The sequence below is a fragment of the Solanum dulcamara genome, chromosome 12, assembly GCF_947179165.1.
Source record: "Solanum dulcamara chromosome 12, daSolDulc1.2, whole genome shotgun sequence".
Taxonomy (NCBI): Eukaryota; Viridiplantae; Streptophyta; class Magnoliopsida; order Solanales; family Solanaceae; genus Solanum; species Solanum dulcamara.
The window spans coordinates 6,719,467-6,734,961 of NC_077248.1; the positions used below are offsets into that span (position 1 = coordinate 6,719,467).

At 35.8% G+C, this 15,495-nt stretch overlaps 1 protein-coding gene, 1 long non-coding RNA gene and 1 pseudogene across 2 annotated transcripts; all 3 read right to left on the reverse strand.

Annotated features, from left to right (window-relative positions):
- Window positions 1-314: 314 nt before the first annotated feature.
- On the reverse strand, window positions 315-1,772 carry LOC129875511 (glycerol-3-phosphate acyltransferase RAM2-like; annotated as a pseudogene).
- A 1,849-nt stretch (window positions 1,773-3,621) lies between these two features.
- Window positions 3,622-5,222, reverse strand: LOC129877209 (glycerol-3-phosphate acyltransferase RAM2-like). Its single transcript, XM_055952696.1, has one exon. It carries the CDS (start codon window positions 5,212-5,214, stop codon window positions 3,730-3,732), a length of 1,485 nt encoding a protein of 494 aa, XP_055808671.1. The 5' UTR covers window positions 5,215-5,222; the 3' UTR covers window positions 3,622-3,729.
- A 1,992-nt stretch (window positions 5,223-7,214) lies between these two features.
- On the reverse strand, window positions 7,215-9,469 carry LOC129877274 (uncharacterized). Its single transcript, XR_008763507.1, has 4 exons — window positions 9,375-9,469; window positions 9,199-9,291; window positions 8,586-8,631; window positions 7,215-7,613 (listed from the first exon to the last, which is right to left on the reverse strand). It is a non-coding gene; the product is annotated as an uncharacterized LOC129877274 (long non-coding RNA).
- Between the last annotated feature and the right edge of the window lie 6,026 nt (window positions 9,470-15,495).

Below are 15,495 nucleotides of genomic sequence, written 5' to 3' on the forward strand. Positions count from 1 at the left end.
AGATTATTGATAAGACTTGTGAGGTAATCTAAAAATATTATGAAACCAGTATCATGTAATTGGACTAAGAATGAAATTTATCTAAAATTGAAAAGACTACTAAAATAGATCACACTTTCTAAAGAAGTCTAACTAAATAACAGCATTTAATATCAATTTTTCATCATGTAACTTTCTTAATCATTGTTAGAAGGGGTACTCGACTTAACTGTTTTATGCCATTTAGTGAACCAACTTGTAGTACGATACAAAATTCTCAAAGGAAAAATGGAAAGTTAAAAAGTTCCGCATAAAATAAGTTATCCCTTATCCGCTTATGTAACCGTGCCATCATTTCCAACAAGAACGCGATACTTATCCTTCCTGGTAAAATTAGTACACTCATAAGAAAGAGTTGTAGCAATAGCCCTTTGTATGTAGTTAGCAACTTCATGACTTGACTTCCCAAACTTGCAAGTGAGCTTAGGGGACAACTTGTTCAAGAATGTAACTTCATAAGTCGGATTAGGGTCCATGGAAAAGTAAATCAGGTCCATCCATTTCCACCCTCTTGCCGTTGTGGGATGGAACATGCTCATTTTATTCGTAATTGCTACTGGGAAGATATCGTCTGTTAACTCAGCAAACAATGATGAAAACCTAAGAAGAAATGGTTCGCGACAAGTAGTCCCCTCAGGGCAAATAACAAGATCACCTTTATTTAACAACTTCTTGATCATGGAAGCATCAGATAGTCGATCACGAGTGAGTCTAATTGTTTTAATAGGTGAAAATATCTCAGATAGTCGTGAAAGAGAGTATGTAACAACTGGGATAGGACGGCCTAGAGCTATAGAGAGAAAAAGAGGGTCGAGAAGTGTCCTGTGACAACAAATGAAGAGTATGCCTTTTTTCTCTTCAGATTTCATCATAGGAGGTGGTGGAATGGATTTAATGGTGAGGCGGACACCAAAGGGCCACAATGCATAGTACTGAAGAGGGATAGGGAGGAGTGATCCGAGGGTCCGCATACAGGCAAGGAGAACGCCGAATGGGATCCAAAGAATGATGAGAAGAGATCTTAAGGGCGTTGGCTTTTGGACAAGGCGACCATTGTGGACAAGGGAGTTTGTTTGTAGTTACAGCCTTTACTTTTGGTTTTGATGGTACAAAGTAGCCTTCCTTACACAATGTCATAAAAGGAACATCAGTATCGCGATCACCTAAGCCAATCTCAGGTTGAGTTTCTCTGAAAATCCTTCTAAGAGCATTAGCTTTGTTCTTCCCAAGAAGAACTCCTGGCTATCTAACAAAGCCAGTTGCTCTACCTTTATATGTTTGAATCTCAGTCCCTAAAACGATATCTACCCCTAAGTAGTCCTTCAAAAATGGTTCCACCATAATCCTAGGGGTAGCTGTCAAAACACAACGTTTCCCACAGGATGAGAACACTCTCCAAGACTCAGGATGAACGTCTTCAGAATAGAATTTTGGCAGCACAGCACGTGCTGCTGATTCTATATCGGAAACCTTCATGCCTAAAAAAGTTGCAAATATAATAACTTGAATTCCAGCTGACTCTGAGATGAAATAATATAGAAACCCAGCGAGAGGTGAAGCTAAGAGAAGAAATAGTAACCTTAAGACCCCACCAACATTGAATGCTACCAACGCGAAATAAGGGAAAGAGCTTCGACTTCTTAGTAAAGTTACATCCAAGTCAGCTACTACTGTTTCTTTTTCTCGTCCTTCTATGTGCACTTCTCAACAATGGGAAACATTGTTATGCCCATATTTTGTCTCTAAGAAGAATTCCCTTTAATGATTGGACTCCTTAACGTCCAATTACAAAACATTCTACATTTATATACACTTCCAATCTAGTAAAGTTATAGTGATTGAGATAGCCAGCATTTGATAATTGGGCACAACTTGTTTGAATTAAGTTTACCCTTAATGCTTCTTTGGAAATTTTTATGAAGCAGCATAAGGTAGGTTAGTTAAGCCTACGAAAAGAATTAATCGTAAAGTATAACGCTGGATAAAATTAAGATATTTTATTATATAATAACCGAATCAATTTCCTTAGTGCTTAGCACTTAGCTGGTTAAACCTAAAAAGTAGATGGAGAGGCTCAGATTGTTTCCCATAATTAACACGTTATGCGCCAACAAATTTACTAACCTACTACATGTAGTAGTAGATTAGCACCATCTCCATTAATGCCCTTATTAATTTGTTTAAACGCCATTTTTTTTATCAGCTCATAAAAAATTAGGACCTTTTTGTCATTTCAACCCATAATTCCCTAAAAGAAATTTCAAACACACTTTTATTAATATTAAAATAATAATTTGTAATTGGTCAAGATTTTTAAAAGTGCTTCTGGAAAAAACTATTTTTGTTAGCTTCTAAAAGTCGATTTCTCTTTTTACTTGAAAACACTTATTTTATTTCTTAAAAGCTTGAAAGACCTCTGTTCTTTTTCTTGATCGTCTTCATTCTTTTGCAAAAGAATTTCCCAATCTACCATTCAGTCCAATTCAGGAACTAAATTTTCATGTTTTTGCACAAACTGTCCCTATTTTTGGGTAGTTTTTTAATTTTTGACCCTCAAATGTATGATATTTACGGCTAATTCAATGAAAGTTTATAGATCAAAGTATTCTTAATTATGATCTAGTTTCGTTGGTTAAAACTAATTTCATAGGACAAAACCTTTTAGAGTATGCTTGCCTTGATGCATAAGTTTTGTAGTATCTAATTCACGGGAAAAAATTTAAGAAAACTTTTGTCATAGTCATAACTTATGCATTGTGCATTAACTTATGTAAGTACTGAACTTACGTCTTGAGTACTAAACTTACGTCTTGAGGCATAACTTGTGTCTTTGAGCTTAATTTCTTTTACATGCAGGCATAACTTATGCCACTAAACTTATGTTTTGAGGCATAATTTGTTTTTTGGACATAATTTCTTTTGTCTTGGGCCATAACTTACACCATTAAACTTATGACTTGGACATAAGTTGTTCGACTATTTAGATTAATTCTTAAAAGAAAAAAATTCTCGCCTAAAATTGACATCGTTTTAGCTAGAAAATTAGAACGAAAACATTTATGCAAATGACTCCCAAATTTTGTGTTACACATTTTATCCTTTTTCAATCTTTAGCCGTTTGAGAAGCCTCGTGGCTGAAAGTTGTACCACTCTCTAATTACCAAACTTTGAATTATTGTCCCATGTGATCACTTCAACCCAATTCAGAAGAATCAGAACATGATATATTTTTCTACCCTCTGACACATCTATAGATTTAGATTTATATATGAATGAAAACTTTAAGTTCATGAGCTAGGGTAATTTTGTTGTTGCGTACGCATTATTTTTCCTTAATTTTGTGAAATTACACTATATATTTTTATTGTAAGCTAATGATAGTTTTGTTATTTTATTATTTTAAACATTATATCATTAAATAAGTGCATCATTACGCATTCAATCTCGCATAAAAATGATATATGTTTTTAATATCTTTTACACCAGCAAGGAAAAGACTAAATTTGGTATAAATATTTCCAAATTTTGTACAAATAGAAAATGAACAACCAAACAATGTATGATCTAGTACAAAATCTCGCTCTAAGCAACAAATCCATTACTTTCATATATTTTTGGCAACAAATCATTTTGCATCATTGTTGAAAGGGATAATCAATATAAAAATGCCATTATACTTTTAGCCTTAATTCAGGTTTTCTTCACAATTGAGCCATCGTTTCTTGCAAAAGCCGTATACTTATCCTTCCTGGTAAAAGTAGTACACTCGTAAGAAAGAGTTTCAGCAATAACCTTTTGTATGTAACTAGCCACTTCATGACTTGATTTCCCAGACTTGCAAGTGAACTCATGTGGCAACTTTTTCAAGAATGTAATTTCATAAGTGGGACGTGGATTCATGAGAAAGAAAAATGCATCCATCCATTTCCATCCTCGGGTTGTTGAGCCATAAAACATGCTCATCTTATTCTCCATTGCCACTGGCACGATCTCATCGGTTAACTCAGCAAATAATGATGAAAATCTAAGAAGAAATGGTCCACGGTTTGTACTCCCCTCTGGGAAAATTATGAGATTGCGTTCTTTTAACAACTGTTTGATCATGGAAGCATTAGATGCTCGATCTTGAGTGAGTCTAATAGTTTTAATGGACGAAAAAATCTCAAAAAATCGTGAAGTACTAGAGTATGTAACGATTGGAATAGAACGATTCAACGCTGCGGAGAGAAAAATGTTGTCTAGAATAGTCTGGTGACAACAAACAAAGAGTACGCCTGATTGGTCTTCGGATTTCGTTGTAGAGGGTGGTGGGGTGCCTTTAATGGTAAGACGGATACCGATGACCCAAAATACATAGTACTGAAGGGGAATAGGCAGAAGTATTGAAATACAGATTCGTAAGAAAGCAAGGAGGAAGCCGAAGGGTATCCATATGATGATGAAAAGAGACATTAGTGGTGTTAGCTTTTCGATAAGACGACCATCATGGAATATAATGGGCTTGGGAAGTTTGTTTGTAGTTACCGCCTTTACTTTTGGCTTTGATGGTACAAAGTAACCTTCCTTACACAATGTCATAAAAGGAATATCAGTATCACGATCACCTAAGCCAATCTCAGGTTGAATTTCTCCAAAAGTCCTTCTAAGAGCATTAGCTTTGTTCTTCCCAACGAGAACTCCTGGCGATCTAACAAAGCCAGTTGCTCTACTTTTATATGTTTCAATCTCAGTCCCTAAAACGATATCCGCCCCTAAGTAGTCCTTCAAAAAATGTTCCACGAGAATCCTAGGGCTGGCTGTCAATACACATCGTTTTCCACACGATGAAAACACTCTCCAAGACTCAGGATGAAGGTCTTCTAAATAGTACTTTGGCAGCACAGCACGTGCTGCAGATTCTATGTCGGAAACCTTCATCCCTACAAAAGTTATAAAGACAATAACTTGAATTCCAGCAGATTCCGAGATGAAATAGTAAAGAATCCCCGCGAGAGGTGAAGCTAAGAGAAGAAAAAGTAACCTTAAGACCCCACCAACATCGAAAGCTACCAACGCAAAATAAGCGAAAGAGCTACTACCTCGTAGTAAGGTTCCATCCAAGTCTGTTACAACTATGTCCTCCTCTCGACCGATCGATGCACATTTTTCAATCGTAGGAAACGTCGTTATCGCCATTTTTCGTAGCTTATACGAAATTTAAAGGGGTAATTTGAGCAAGTTGTTCAAAGAAAAAAGCATAGAAGAATCTCTGAATTTGTTCTCAATGTACAATCTCTATATATAAATTATTAGAGTAATTGACGAAATTAAAATGGTTCCTGTATTTTCCTGATAAACTTTTAAGAGCTACGAATAGTTTGGCACCTACCTATTTTTTTTTAATAGAAGAAAAGGGACTATCCTGGTTCACATTTATTGGAATAATAAATTTTCCCTTCATGACATGAGTGGAGATTGTTTTAATGTGCATTAACTTGCAAAACTTTGTACATGTTCAGCACGTAGTAAAATATTGACATCTAATATTAGAATATTTTAGAAGTAGCACGATTCAATATTCATCACAGAGGATTAGCCAATTAGGCAGATATAAAATAGGTCTGCTTAGCATTTCTTGAAGGGTGCATTTCTCATATATATATATATATATATATATATATATATATATATATATATATATATATATATATATATATTTGTGTGTGTCTCCATATGATCTATATATTGCTTCTTTATTCTCTATTTTTAAGATTTAATCCTCTTCCACTGGGGAATTCTGTGGATAAGACTTGAGAGTTCTCCACATGATAAAGATGTAACAAAGTCACTTTTAACAATATTATTTGTGTTTTGAGGAGTTAAGATTTCTTGATCATTTAAAAAATAATAGAAGAAAAAATAATCTTTTCAGTTGTCTTATGTATAAAAAAAAAAAAAAAGGAATTTGTAAGTGGCGGCCTAAGAAACTAATTCTCCTACATATTTCTGTTACAATTTACAAAATAAAACTAAAAAAGTAACTTTGTTATATCATTTTTAATAGTTGAATTAATGATATTTTCGGAAGGACACAATTTTTGGAGAGTAATGTACTCGCACTTTCTTTTGGTGAAGCAGCTGATTTTATTTTATTATAGAAAGTGGAAAGTTGTGATATACAAAGAAGAAGAAATTGTCTAGCTCCAATAATTTAGGTTAGTTTTTGCCTATCATTAGACCGCCTTTTTGGTTTAGTGTGCAAGAATTGGAATTAATTGTGGCACCAAACCTAAGAGATATCTGTTCACACGGAATTCAAAATTTAAAAATAATAAAAAATTAGTATCAGGTAGATACATGTTAATTAAAGCGATATCATGCAATATCGATTTGTCTGAAAATATTATCAAACATAAATAAAACTGATATATTAACCACTACTAAAAATTGGATCAAATCATTTGACAGGGTCGATTTTTGTCAAATTGATTGACCGTACATCGTTGGTTTGCCTTTAACTTTTTTCAAAATATAATACCAAAAAGGAAAACGAGCCAAATTAGGTAGTTGCAACTCGCAAAGCATAATGTGCACAAGCTAAACAAAATCCTCTCTAAACTCTAACCAAAAAAAAAAAAAAATACTCTCTAAACATTAATAAGTCCGACACATTTTGGTTGGTAGGATAAAAATAATAATTTTGAGATAAAATATAAAATTATTTTATTTTGTGTTGGTTATGAATATAAATCAATTTTGAGATATATTTTATGCTAAAATGATTGAAATTATATATTCCATATAAAAAAGAAAAAACCAAATGACCAAACTAATGTTTTTTTTTTCCAAACTTTTGAGAAGGCAGCCGTAGATTGTTTGTCTACATATTGACTAAATATTTGCCATAATTTAAACGTTGTTTACCCACAAGTAAGTTTTATATTTCTGTATTTTGGATTTAGAGGGCACTGTTTTTGGAATATGGATACACTATTACGAAGAAATGGACCTAATATATAAATTTGATCAGAATGATTTTTAGATTCTTATAACTGAATCTGTTAAATTTTTAAAATAATAGGTTCAAAATTAATTCTTATCTATTTAAATAGTAATTTTATAGATATATCTGTCACGATCCAACCCACTGGGCCATGCGGGCACATACTTTATAACCTAAGCAGGAGAACCCTTAATATATAAGAACATGTCACACCCCGATATTAATAGGGTGTGATGGGCACCCGACCCCATGCTTGGAGCCGAGCGAACCCGCTGCTTCATAGTACATACTTAATCTCTTTAGACTTTTACATCAATAAGAAATGAAAAACATAACTAAGCTTCCCGAATTAATATTTTTTTTCAAAATCTATTATCCCATAAAACTCGGGACAAAGACATAATAACATATCGGCTCATGACGCCGCTTACAAAGCTGACACTCTATACTCACGACTCTGTCTGCAAAGTCTCTAACTTTGAACGAAACATCATATCGCATATACTCTGACCCGGCCGCAATCCAGGAACAAGTGGAGTTGCTAACTCCACTGGAACATCTTTTATAATAGCTTCTACTCATCTGGGTGTACCTGCGCGGCATGAAACGCAGCCCCCCGAAGAAAAGGGGGTCAGTACGAGTAATGTACCAAATATGTAAGGCATGAAAATCAGCATAATAAAGAACATAATGTAGAAACAACCATATCATAGAATCATAGAACATATAATGAGATAAGAGAGTAACTTGTACATATGAGTGCCTTTTAGGCCGGATGCCATGCATGCTTGTCTTTCCTTTCAAAACATTTCTTAAAAGTCATATTACCGAACAACGTCGGCTCGCCCACATATGTCCCGCGTCCGGGCATCCCGCGTCCGAGATGAAAATTACTCCAACTGATCAGGTGGGAATGCGTCTATAGCGCCACATATACACCTCCCCATATCCCCCATATACATATACATATACATATAGACAGCATGCACGAGAGCCCAACGAAAGTCATGTATTTATCGGAGTGACGGAAGGTCGATAACCTCCGATTGTATTATAGACTAACCATGGTCGCTTTGTCTCACCTTGAAGGAACAATTATTATAGGATGAGACTATCAACGAAAGATAATATTAAGAGAACGTAGAATAAGGTCACAATCTTATAAGGCGCAAAATCGTATACATATGCACATAGGACCAATTTTCAAGACTCGTAGAATAATCAGAATGAGCTATGATTCAAAATCAAGATAAAAGTCATGTCAAGTACCTTTCGAAAACTACCATGGATTATATCACAATAAAACTTTTGGAATCATATACACATATCTAAGCACGAGAAAATATCCTTTGGAAACTCAAGAAAATTGGCCATCCTAGTGGCTCTACGAATAAGACTTCCTTGAAATTGTATAAAATGTCATATACTTGTTTCATAAAAATCATGCCAAAAAGAAAGGGTAGCTCTATATACTTATGTCAAAACATGCCAAGAGAAAGAAGGGTAAACCTTACATACTTATGCCAAAGACATGCCAAATGAAGGAACGGTTAGCTTTACATACCTGTGTCGCGCCTTACTAGCTACGCTTATGTGTCCAACTTGTTTTTCTACATTCAAGAGAGTTTACATAGTTATTAGATTCACCACCATATACCTGTCTTAATCCTTCAAATAAATTAATTTCTAATCTGCCGAAATTTCGGCAGCATCTCCCCTATAAATACCCCATCCCCGAGATCTCAACTCGGCCACCATGTCAACAATCATATCAACAACAACAACCAGCAGTATATATACAATCAAATCACCTCAACTTTACACAACACAAGCTCCAAACAACTAGCATAAAACTACGATACCAAAATAGAGTTTTTAACCTTTATTTCGTAAACTCTTTAACCATACCAAACGGGGGGTCGTGTGTCTGCAACCAGCAGCACCCACACCCTTTTTAAAACACTTTAAAGCCCTGCAACACACAACCCAACCAGCTGCAACCGCAGCACCACAACGACAACACACTTCGCGACTTCGATTTAACTACTACGACTTCCATTTAGTTGTTTCTAACATCAAGCATCCTTATACATTTTCTCTACTTCCAGCCATATTTAGGACATGTAATACACCTCATAACAACATCATAAACTCAAATTTGAAAGGAGAGACCTTACCTTCCCCGAAACTCGCCAAAACTTGCCTCGGAAGCTCTCCTAGTGTAGCTAGAACTTTGGGACTGCTTGGTAACGTTTTTGGGCTGCTCTAAACTATAAATTTACATTACCAATACCTTCATAACATCTTGGTATACCCTAGATAATTAATTTACGAAGCGAAATTGGAGACTTACCTCTTTTTATCCCCCAAAACCGAGCTCTCTCTCTCTAGCTTCAAGTTTCTCTTCTCTTCTTCCTCTTGAATTTTCTAGAATTCTCTTGGGATAAGAATGACCCTAATGAGTCATAAGACACACACATATATATAAATATCTTCCATCACTTATCCATATTTGAAAATAAGTCCCTCAAATATGAATATAGACACATGACCCCTTCTCCATTTTTTTTTCTAGAACTTTCTTTAACAAATAAAGATGACTTAATTGTCTTGCCATGTACACTTTGGTTCATATATATTCATCACATGTCCATAAAAGAGTACACCCCTACATGAATTTTATTGAACACTTTGGTATTTCAAGAACATTCTTGAACACTTTGCGAAATTCCCATTTTACCCCTAGCCTTTCACAATATTACCATAGGCCACTTAGCGAATTTTCCTTTTTGCCCTTTGCCTTTCCTAATATTTCTAAACTATTAATGTTCATAAATAATATTCATAACCAACTTGTATATAAATTTTTTTTGAAAGATGGTCATTCCCTTAACCTTACCACGGCTACCTTGAAATATCCTACCATATAAAATACGGGATATAACAGAACAGCTGTGAAATTTTAAAAAAACTTGAATAATTAAACCAAAATTTCTAAAGAAAACTATATTAAAGAAAAGCTTATACACTTATACAAAATCCTCCAAGGATATTTGTCTAAACATGTACAAGAGCTACTAAGAATAGAAATAGAATAAAAGACCAATGACCCAACTTCCACCAAGATAAGGGAAAAATAGAAGCTGCTAGAGGATTACCTTCGTCTTCACCTAAGAGATATAACTGATCCTGTAATCATACTATGCCAAATGGAATAACAAGAGTAGTATCAGTACAAACAACACGTAATGATAGGTATCATCGTTCAATCTGATACCTACTACATAATATATGAATAGAGAAATAAGAGATATCATAATACTTAAACTTTCTCAATTTAGTCACCCAACCCAATAAGTGCACTCCTTATTCTCACCCTTAGGGTATCACCACTCTAAAAATACGGTTCCACTACCACCCTAGTCACAACTTAAAACATGTGGGTTAGGGACCCACCTTACTATTATTCCATCACCCCAATTGTCCCCACCTAGTAACCTTAACCGCTCAATGATTTCACCCAACCCTCACTAGTTAGTCTAATTGTCTCACAACATAAAGCATATCCGTCTCACAACCACACTCTCCAACTCACCAGAATTTTAGATAGCCACTATCCCTACCTCAGTTATTCATGAAAATCACAATGGTAACACACTCTGGCAACTAGAAACCTCAACTTCTAAGTGTATAAATATAGAATATGATTATACCATATATGTCACATCCAGGTCTAACAGAGCTCATCCTCTTACCCACCAATAAGTGTATTGATGATCATAATTCTCTATATCTAGCTCATCTAAACTAAAGAGTTCATTTATAGTTCTTAGTCCATGGCTCATCTACCACTAACCTTATTATTACATAAAAATACGTATATCATTAGGTCCTCTCATGGGACTATCCATACACACATACTTGGCCCTCTTAGGGGACTCAATTCATTCATATTTATGTTGGAACGTGACTCCTGATCCAAGAATGTGTCGAAATATGACATCTGATCTAAAATATATGTCGGAACGTGACACCCGATCCAAATATACCACATTCATAATTACATTCAATATTCACAGCATTTATATCATCAAGAAGTGGTTCATCACAAAATAGGCCAGCAAGTGCTCATTTATATAAGGACCAATATGTTACCCTTATATATACACGTTTAGGCATATTATAAGTAACTGAATTACAAATTTAAGATAATTCTGGGAATAATAAACATCCATACTACCAAATCATACAAGTCTAACCTCAAAATCTACTAGTTTTACTTTTCTGCACAAAATTTTATGCTCGATATAAATTAACCAGTTACACACAAAAATATCACAATCAATAGTTTCTCCATTCACTACAGCACCTTTCTACCTAGGTTGCATTCGAATTTGACCCTATCACAATTGGATCTCTGTCCGTAACCCATGACTCACAACTTAGCATATGAATTCTTATTAATTTTCCTTCTATATTACACCCTACCTGGGCACCAAGCATTCGCAGAGAGATAACATTAATGAAATTGATTCCAAATGTTTCACGGGCAAGACCAGATTTAATTCCATGGGTTGAGGCCTTTCAAAAGCTGGAATTCTCTCCCCTCTTCTTTTTCATTCAAGAGTAGCCTTTTTGGAGGGTTTTGCAGAAACCCTCGCCTCTAACCTCCACTTGAGAGAAGTGGGGAAAATAAGAAAATTTGTGACTTAAATTTTGTCCTACGAATTTCCACTCTGGAGGCCTTATTCCCGCTCTGGTGGTTCTTTTCCGGTGGGGTCATTCGGCTTTGGCGGGGTAGTGGGACCCAGTCAAGTAAAATTCTTGCGAATTTCTTTTTAATTATGATTAACGATGGTTTAGATCATTACAATAGATACATATCCATTGTCCATAATCTAAGAAAAATTTGTATACTCTAAATTACAGTGCGAATGAAAGCACCTCTAATACACGCTCGATAAGGATTACCCAAAGAAGGTGGGCCCACTTTTCAAACCAAACTGACCCGCCTCATCCCGCTCTGGCGGGAATATTTCCACTAGAGCAGTGCCACTTGAGTGGGATACTACCGCCCTGACAGGATGGACGCGATTAAACCTTACTCAAAATCTCCCACAACTCTCTCAAACCTTCCACTCCGATCACTTGTGTAATAGTAAGAATTAATTCTTAACTTTAACTCCGTGCTAATATTTACATTTAGTGCTTAATCATACTAGGAATTCATAAATTTTTTTTTTTTTTTCAAAAGATAAAGAAAAGCATAAAATTAAAGGGATGATTTACAGCCAACCAAACAAGTGTAATTCTGCTGCGACCTCCAGCCTTACCTCAATACCATTTCAGACACCAACAAGCTCTCACCAGGTGCTATGGTTCAAAGTCAAAAGAATTATAATTCATGCTTGAAAGTTGTAGTAGAAATTCTCGTTCACTCAGTTGTAACTGTAATTATGTTGATGATGTGAATACTTGTCATCGAATCAGCTTCGAAGCTCTTATTTTTCTTCCGACTTGATGTGGTGCCTAAATATTTGATGCAGCTCTCCTGGCAGTTGTTAATCTCCGGGTATATTGTGATCTTTAGCTCTCCTAATCCTCAGATATGGTATTTGAAACTTTTCTGTGTTTAGCATCTTCCTTGCTGTGACAGGAAGTGAACAAAAATTATCAAAGTGATGGTTACCTGCAAAATCAAGAGCATAGTTTGTTAAGAAATCAGCCAACCCATTTCCTTCCCTCAAGACATGTTCCACCCTCACTTCCTTATCCCTCCTCAGTCTGTAGATATCATTTGTGATCATTGATATGCTCCATGGGGTCTCCCACTGCCCAGTCAAAATCATTTTCATTGTCATTGAGTCTGTTTCCAACACCACTGGTAGGAGTTTGTGTGTAACACAGTGCTGAAGTCCCTCATATAATGCCCTCGCTTCTGCTATCAAATTTGATCCATCTGGTATCCTTCTTGCTGCTGCATACTGAAGGTCTCCTACTGCATTTCTAATACAAAAGGCAACTGAGCTTGGTCCAGGGTTTCCCCTAGAAGCTCCATCAGAATTACATTTGTACCATCCCTGTTCAGGAAACTCCCATTTCACTATTCTGGTTACAAGTTTTGGCCTGTATGTTTCAAATTTTTTCAGTATTTGAGGTATGCATCTTGGTAAGTTTTCCTGCCCTTTGTAGCTCATTCGAGTCAATTGATATGTAATCATGTTTATCTCATAAATCACTTTGTTGATGGACATATTCCCTCCATGTAGTACTGTGTTCCTCCATTTCCATATCTGCCACATTGTGACCATTGGTATGGCTTTGAAGCTATTTCTTAACTTTGATGGAAACTCTAAATTCCACCATAGTTGAACTAGTTGCCTTAATTGCTGAAAATGTGTTGTGATGCCAACAGCTGCTTTAAGATATTTCCATACTGCTGTAGCCAATTTTCCTGTAACAAACAAGTGTTCCACTGATTCGTGTTGTGGTGGATCACAGCAGTAGCATGTTGTCTCAGTTTCTATCCCCAAGCTTCTTAATATATCTCCAAGTGGTATTTTGTTTTTCCACAATCTCCAGAAAAAGAAAGATATCTTAAAAGGGACCCCTGATATCCATATATTGTTGTAAACATCTGATCTGACTGTTTTGCTCCTCAGTAATTCCCATGCTGTGCCTACTGTAAACTTACCTGATGCTGTCATCATCCATCTTGGTATATCCCATTCTTCTTTTTGTTCATGAAAGTGTAAGTCTTCTTGGATATGTGCTACAATATCTCCAGGGAGCAGCTGCTGTAGTTTTGTTAAGTTCCAACCTTCATGCATCATTATTTCTTTTACTTCTTGAACACCTTCATCTATTTGGAAATCTTCTGGTATGATGTGATATAGGGCTCCTAGTTTTGTCCAGTTGTCAAACCAGAAATTTGCAGTTCCACTCCTTGGTTCCCACCATATTTCTTGCTCAATCTTATCTCTTGCCTCTAACATAGTTTTCCATACTTGAGAACCTCCCTTCCACTGCACTGTCTGAGGATTGTGCCTTTTACAGTACTTGATCCACATGTAATTTGCCCATATGGTGTTTGTTGTTCTGAATTTCCACCATAATTTTGCACTTAATGCTTGTGATACATCAAATAAAGATCTAATTCCTATACCTCCTTCTTCTTTTGGCTTGTAGAGATTTAACCATGAAGACCAGTGTCTTCTTCTACCTTCTTCACAATTATTCCAGAAGAAAGCAGAGAATATTTTGTGCATATCATTGATAACACATTTTGGAGGTTTAATAGCTGACAGGAGATGGATAGGCATACTCATTAGTACATTATTGATCAGCACAGCTTTCCCTCCAACTGATAGCAATCTTCCTTTCCAAGTCTGCAACCTATTCTTCACTTTCTTGATTAGATCATTATAATCTACTTTTCTTTTCCTTGAATGTGTGATAGGGCAACCCAGATATGTAAAAGGAAACTTACCTCTATTAAAACCAGTAATAGTTTCCACCTGTTGTATTAAGTTAGCAGAAACCTTATTGTATACATAGAAAGCACTCTTCTCTTTGTTTATAAGTTGTCCAGAGACCTGCTCATATGCTTGTAATACCTTCATGATTAGCTTCAAAGATGTTGAATCTGCTGATGCAAATATTATAGTGTCATCTGCATATGCTAGGTGATTCATATTTGTTCTCCATTTGGGCATACCATAACTTCTAAAGTCTTTATTGAAGAATAAAGAATTCAATGCTCTTGATAAAACTTCTGCAGATAAAATGAATAAAGAAGGAGAAAGAGGATCTCCTTGTTTTACTCCCCTGGTGGAATGAAAGAATCCATGTGCTTGACCATTAAGAAGAATGGAATACCAGTTATTTGCTATCAGCCTCCAAACCATATCTATGAAACTTTCTGCAAAACCCATCTTCCTTAAAACACTGATCAAGAAAAACCATGATACTCTGTCATATGCTTTTGCCATGTCTAGTTTAAGTACCACATTAGCTGGTTTTCCTCTTAGTCTGATGTCAGTCACTACTTCTTGAGTGAGTAGGACATTTTCAATGATGCTTCTTCCTCTAACAAAGCCAGACTGATTAGGAGATATTAGAGAAGGTAGGATGCCTTCCAACTTCTCCTGAACCACTCTAGAGATCACCTTGTTGATGAAATTGCTGAGACTGATTGGTCTCATATCAGCAAAGGTTTCTATATTGTTTTTCTTTGGTATCAGTACAAGGTTGGTATGTGTGACTGCCTTTGGAAGAGTTTGTCCAAGAAAGAAAGCTTTCACCAAGTTATGTACACTAACACCAACAATATCCCAACATGTCTGATAAAAGATTCCACTCATCCCATCTGGCCCAGCAGCACTCTCTGCAGTCAATGCAAAAACAGCCCTCTTCACTTCCTGTAATGTTGGTATTCTTATCAGTTGATCATTTGTATCCTGGTCCACCATATG

Coding starts and splice junctions, on each gene's coding strand:
- LOC129877209 (XM_055952696.1), bottom strand. CDS start 5,214: ATGGCGATAACGACGTTTCCTACGATTGAAAAATGTGCATCGATCGGT.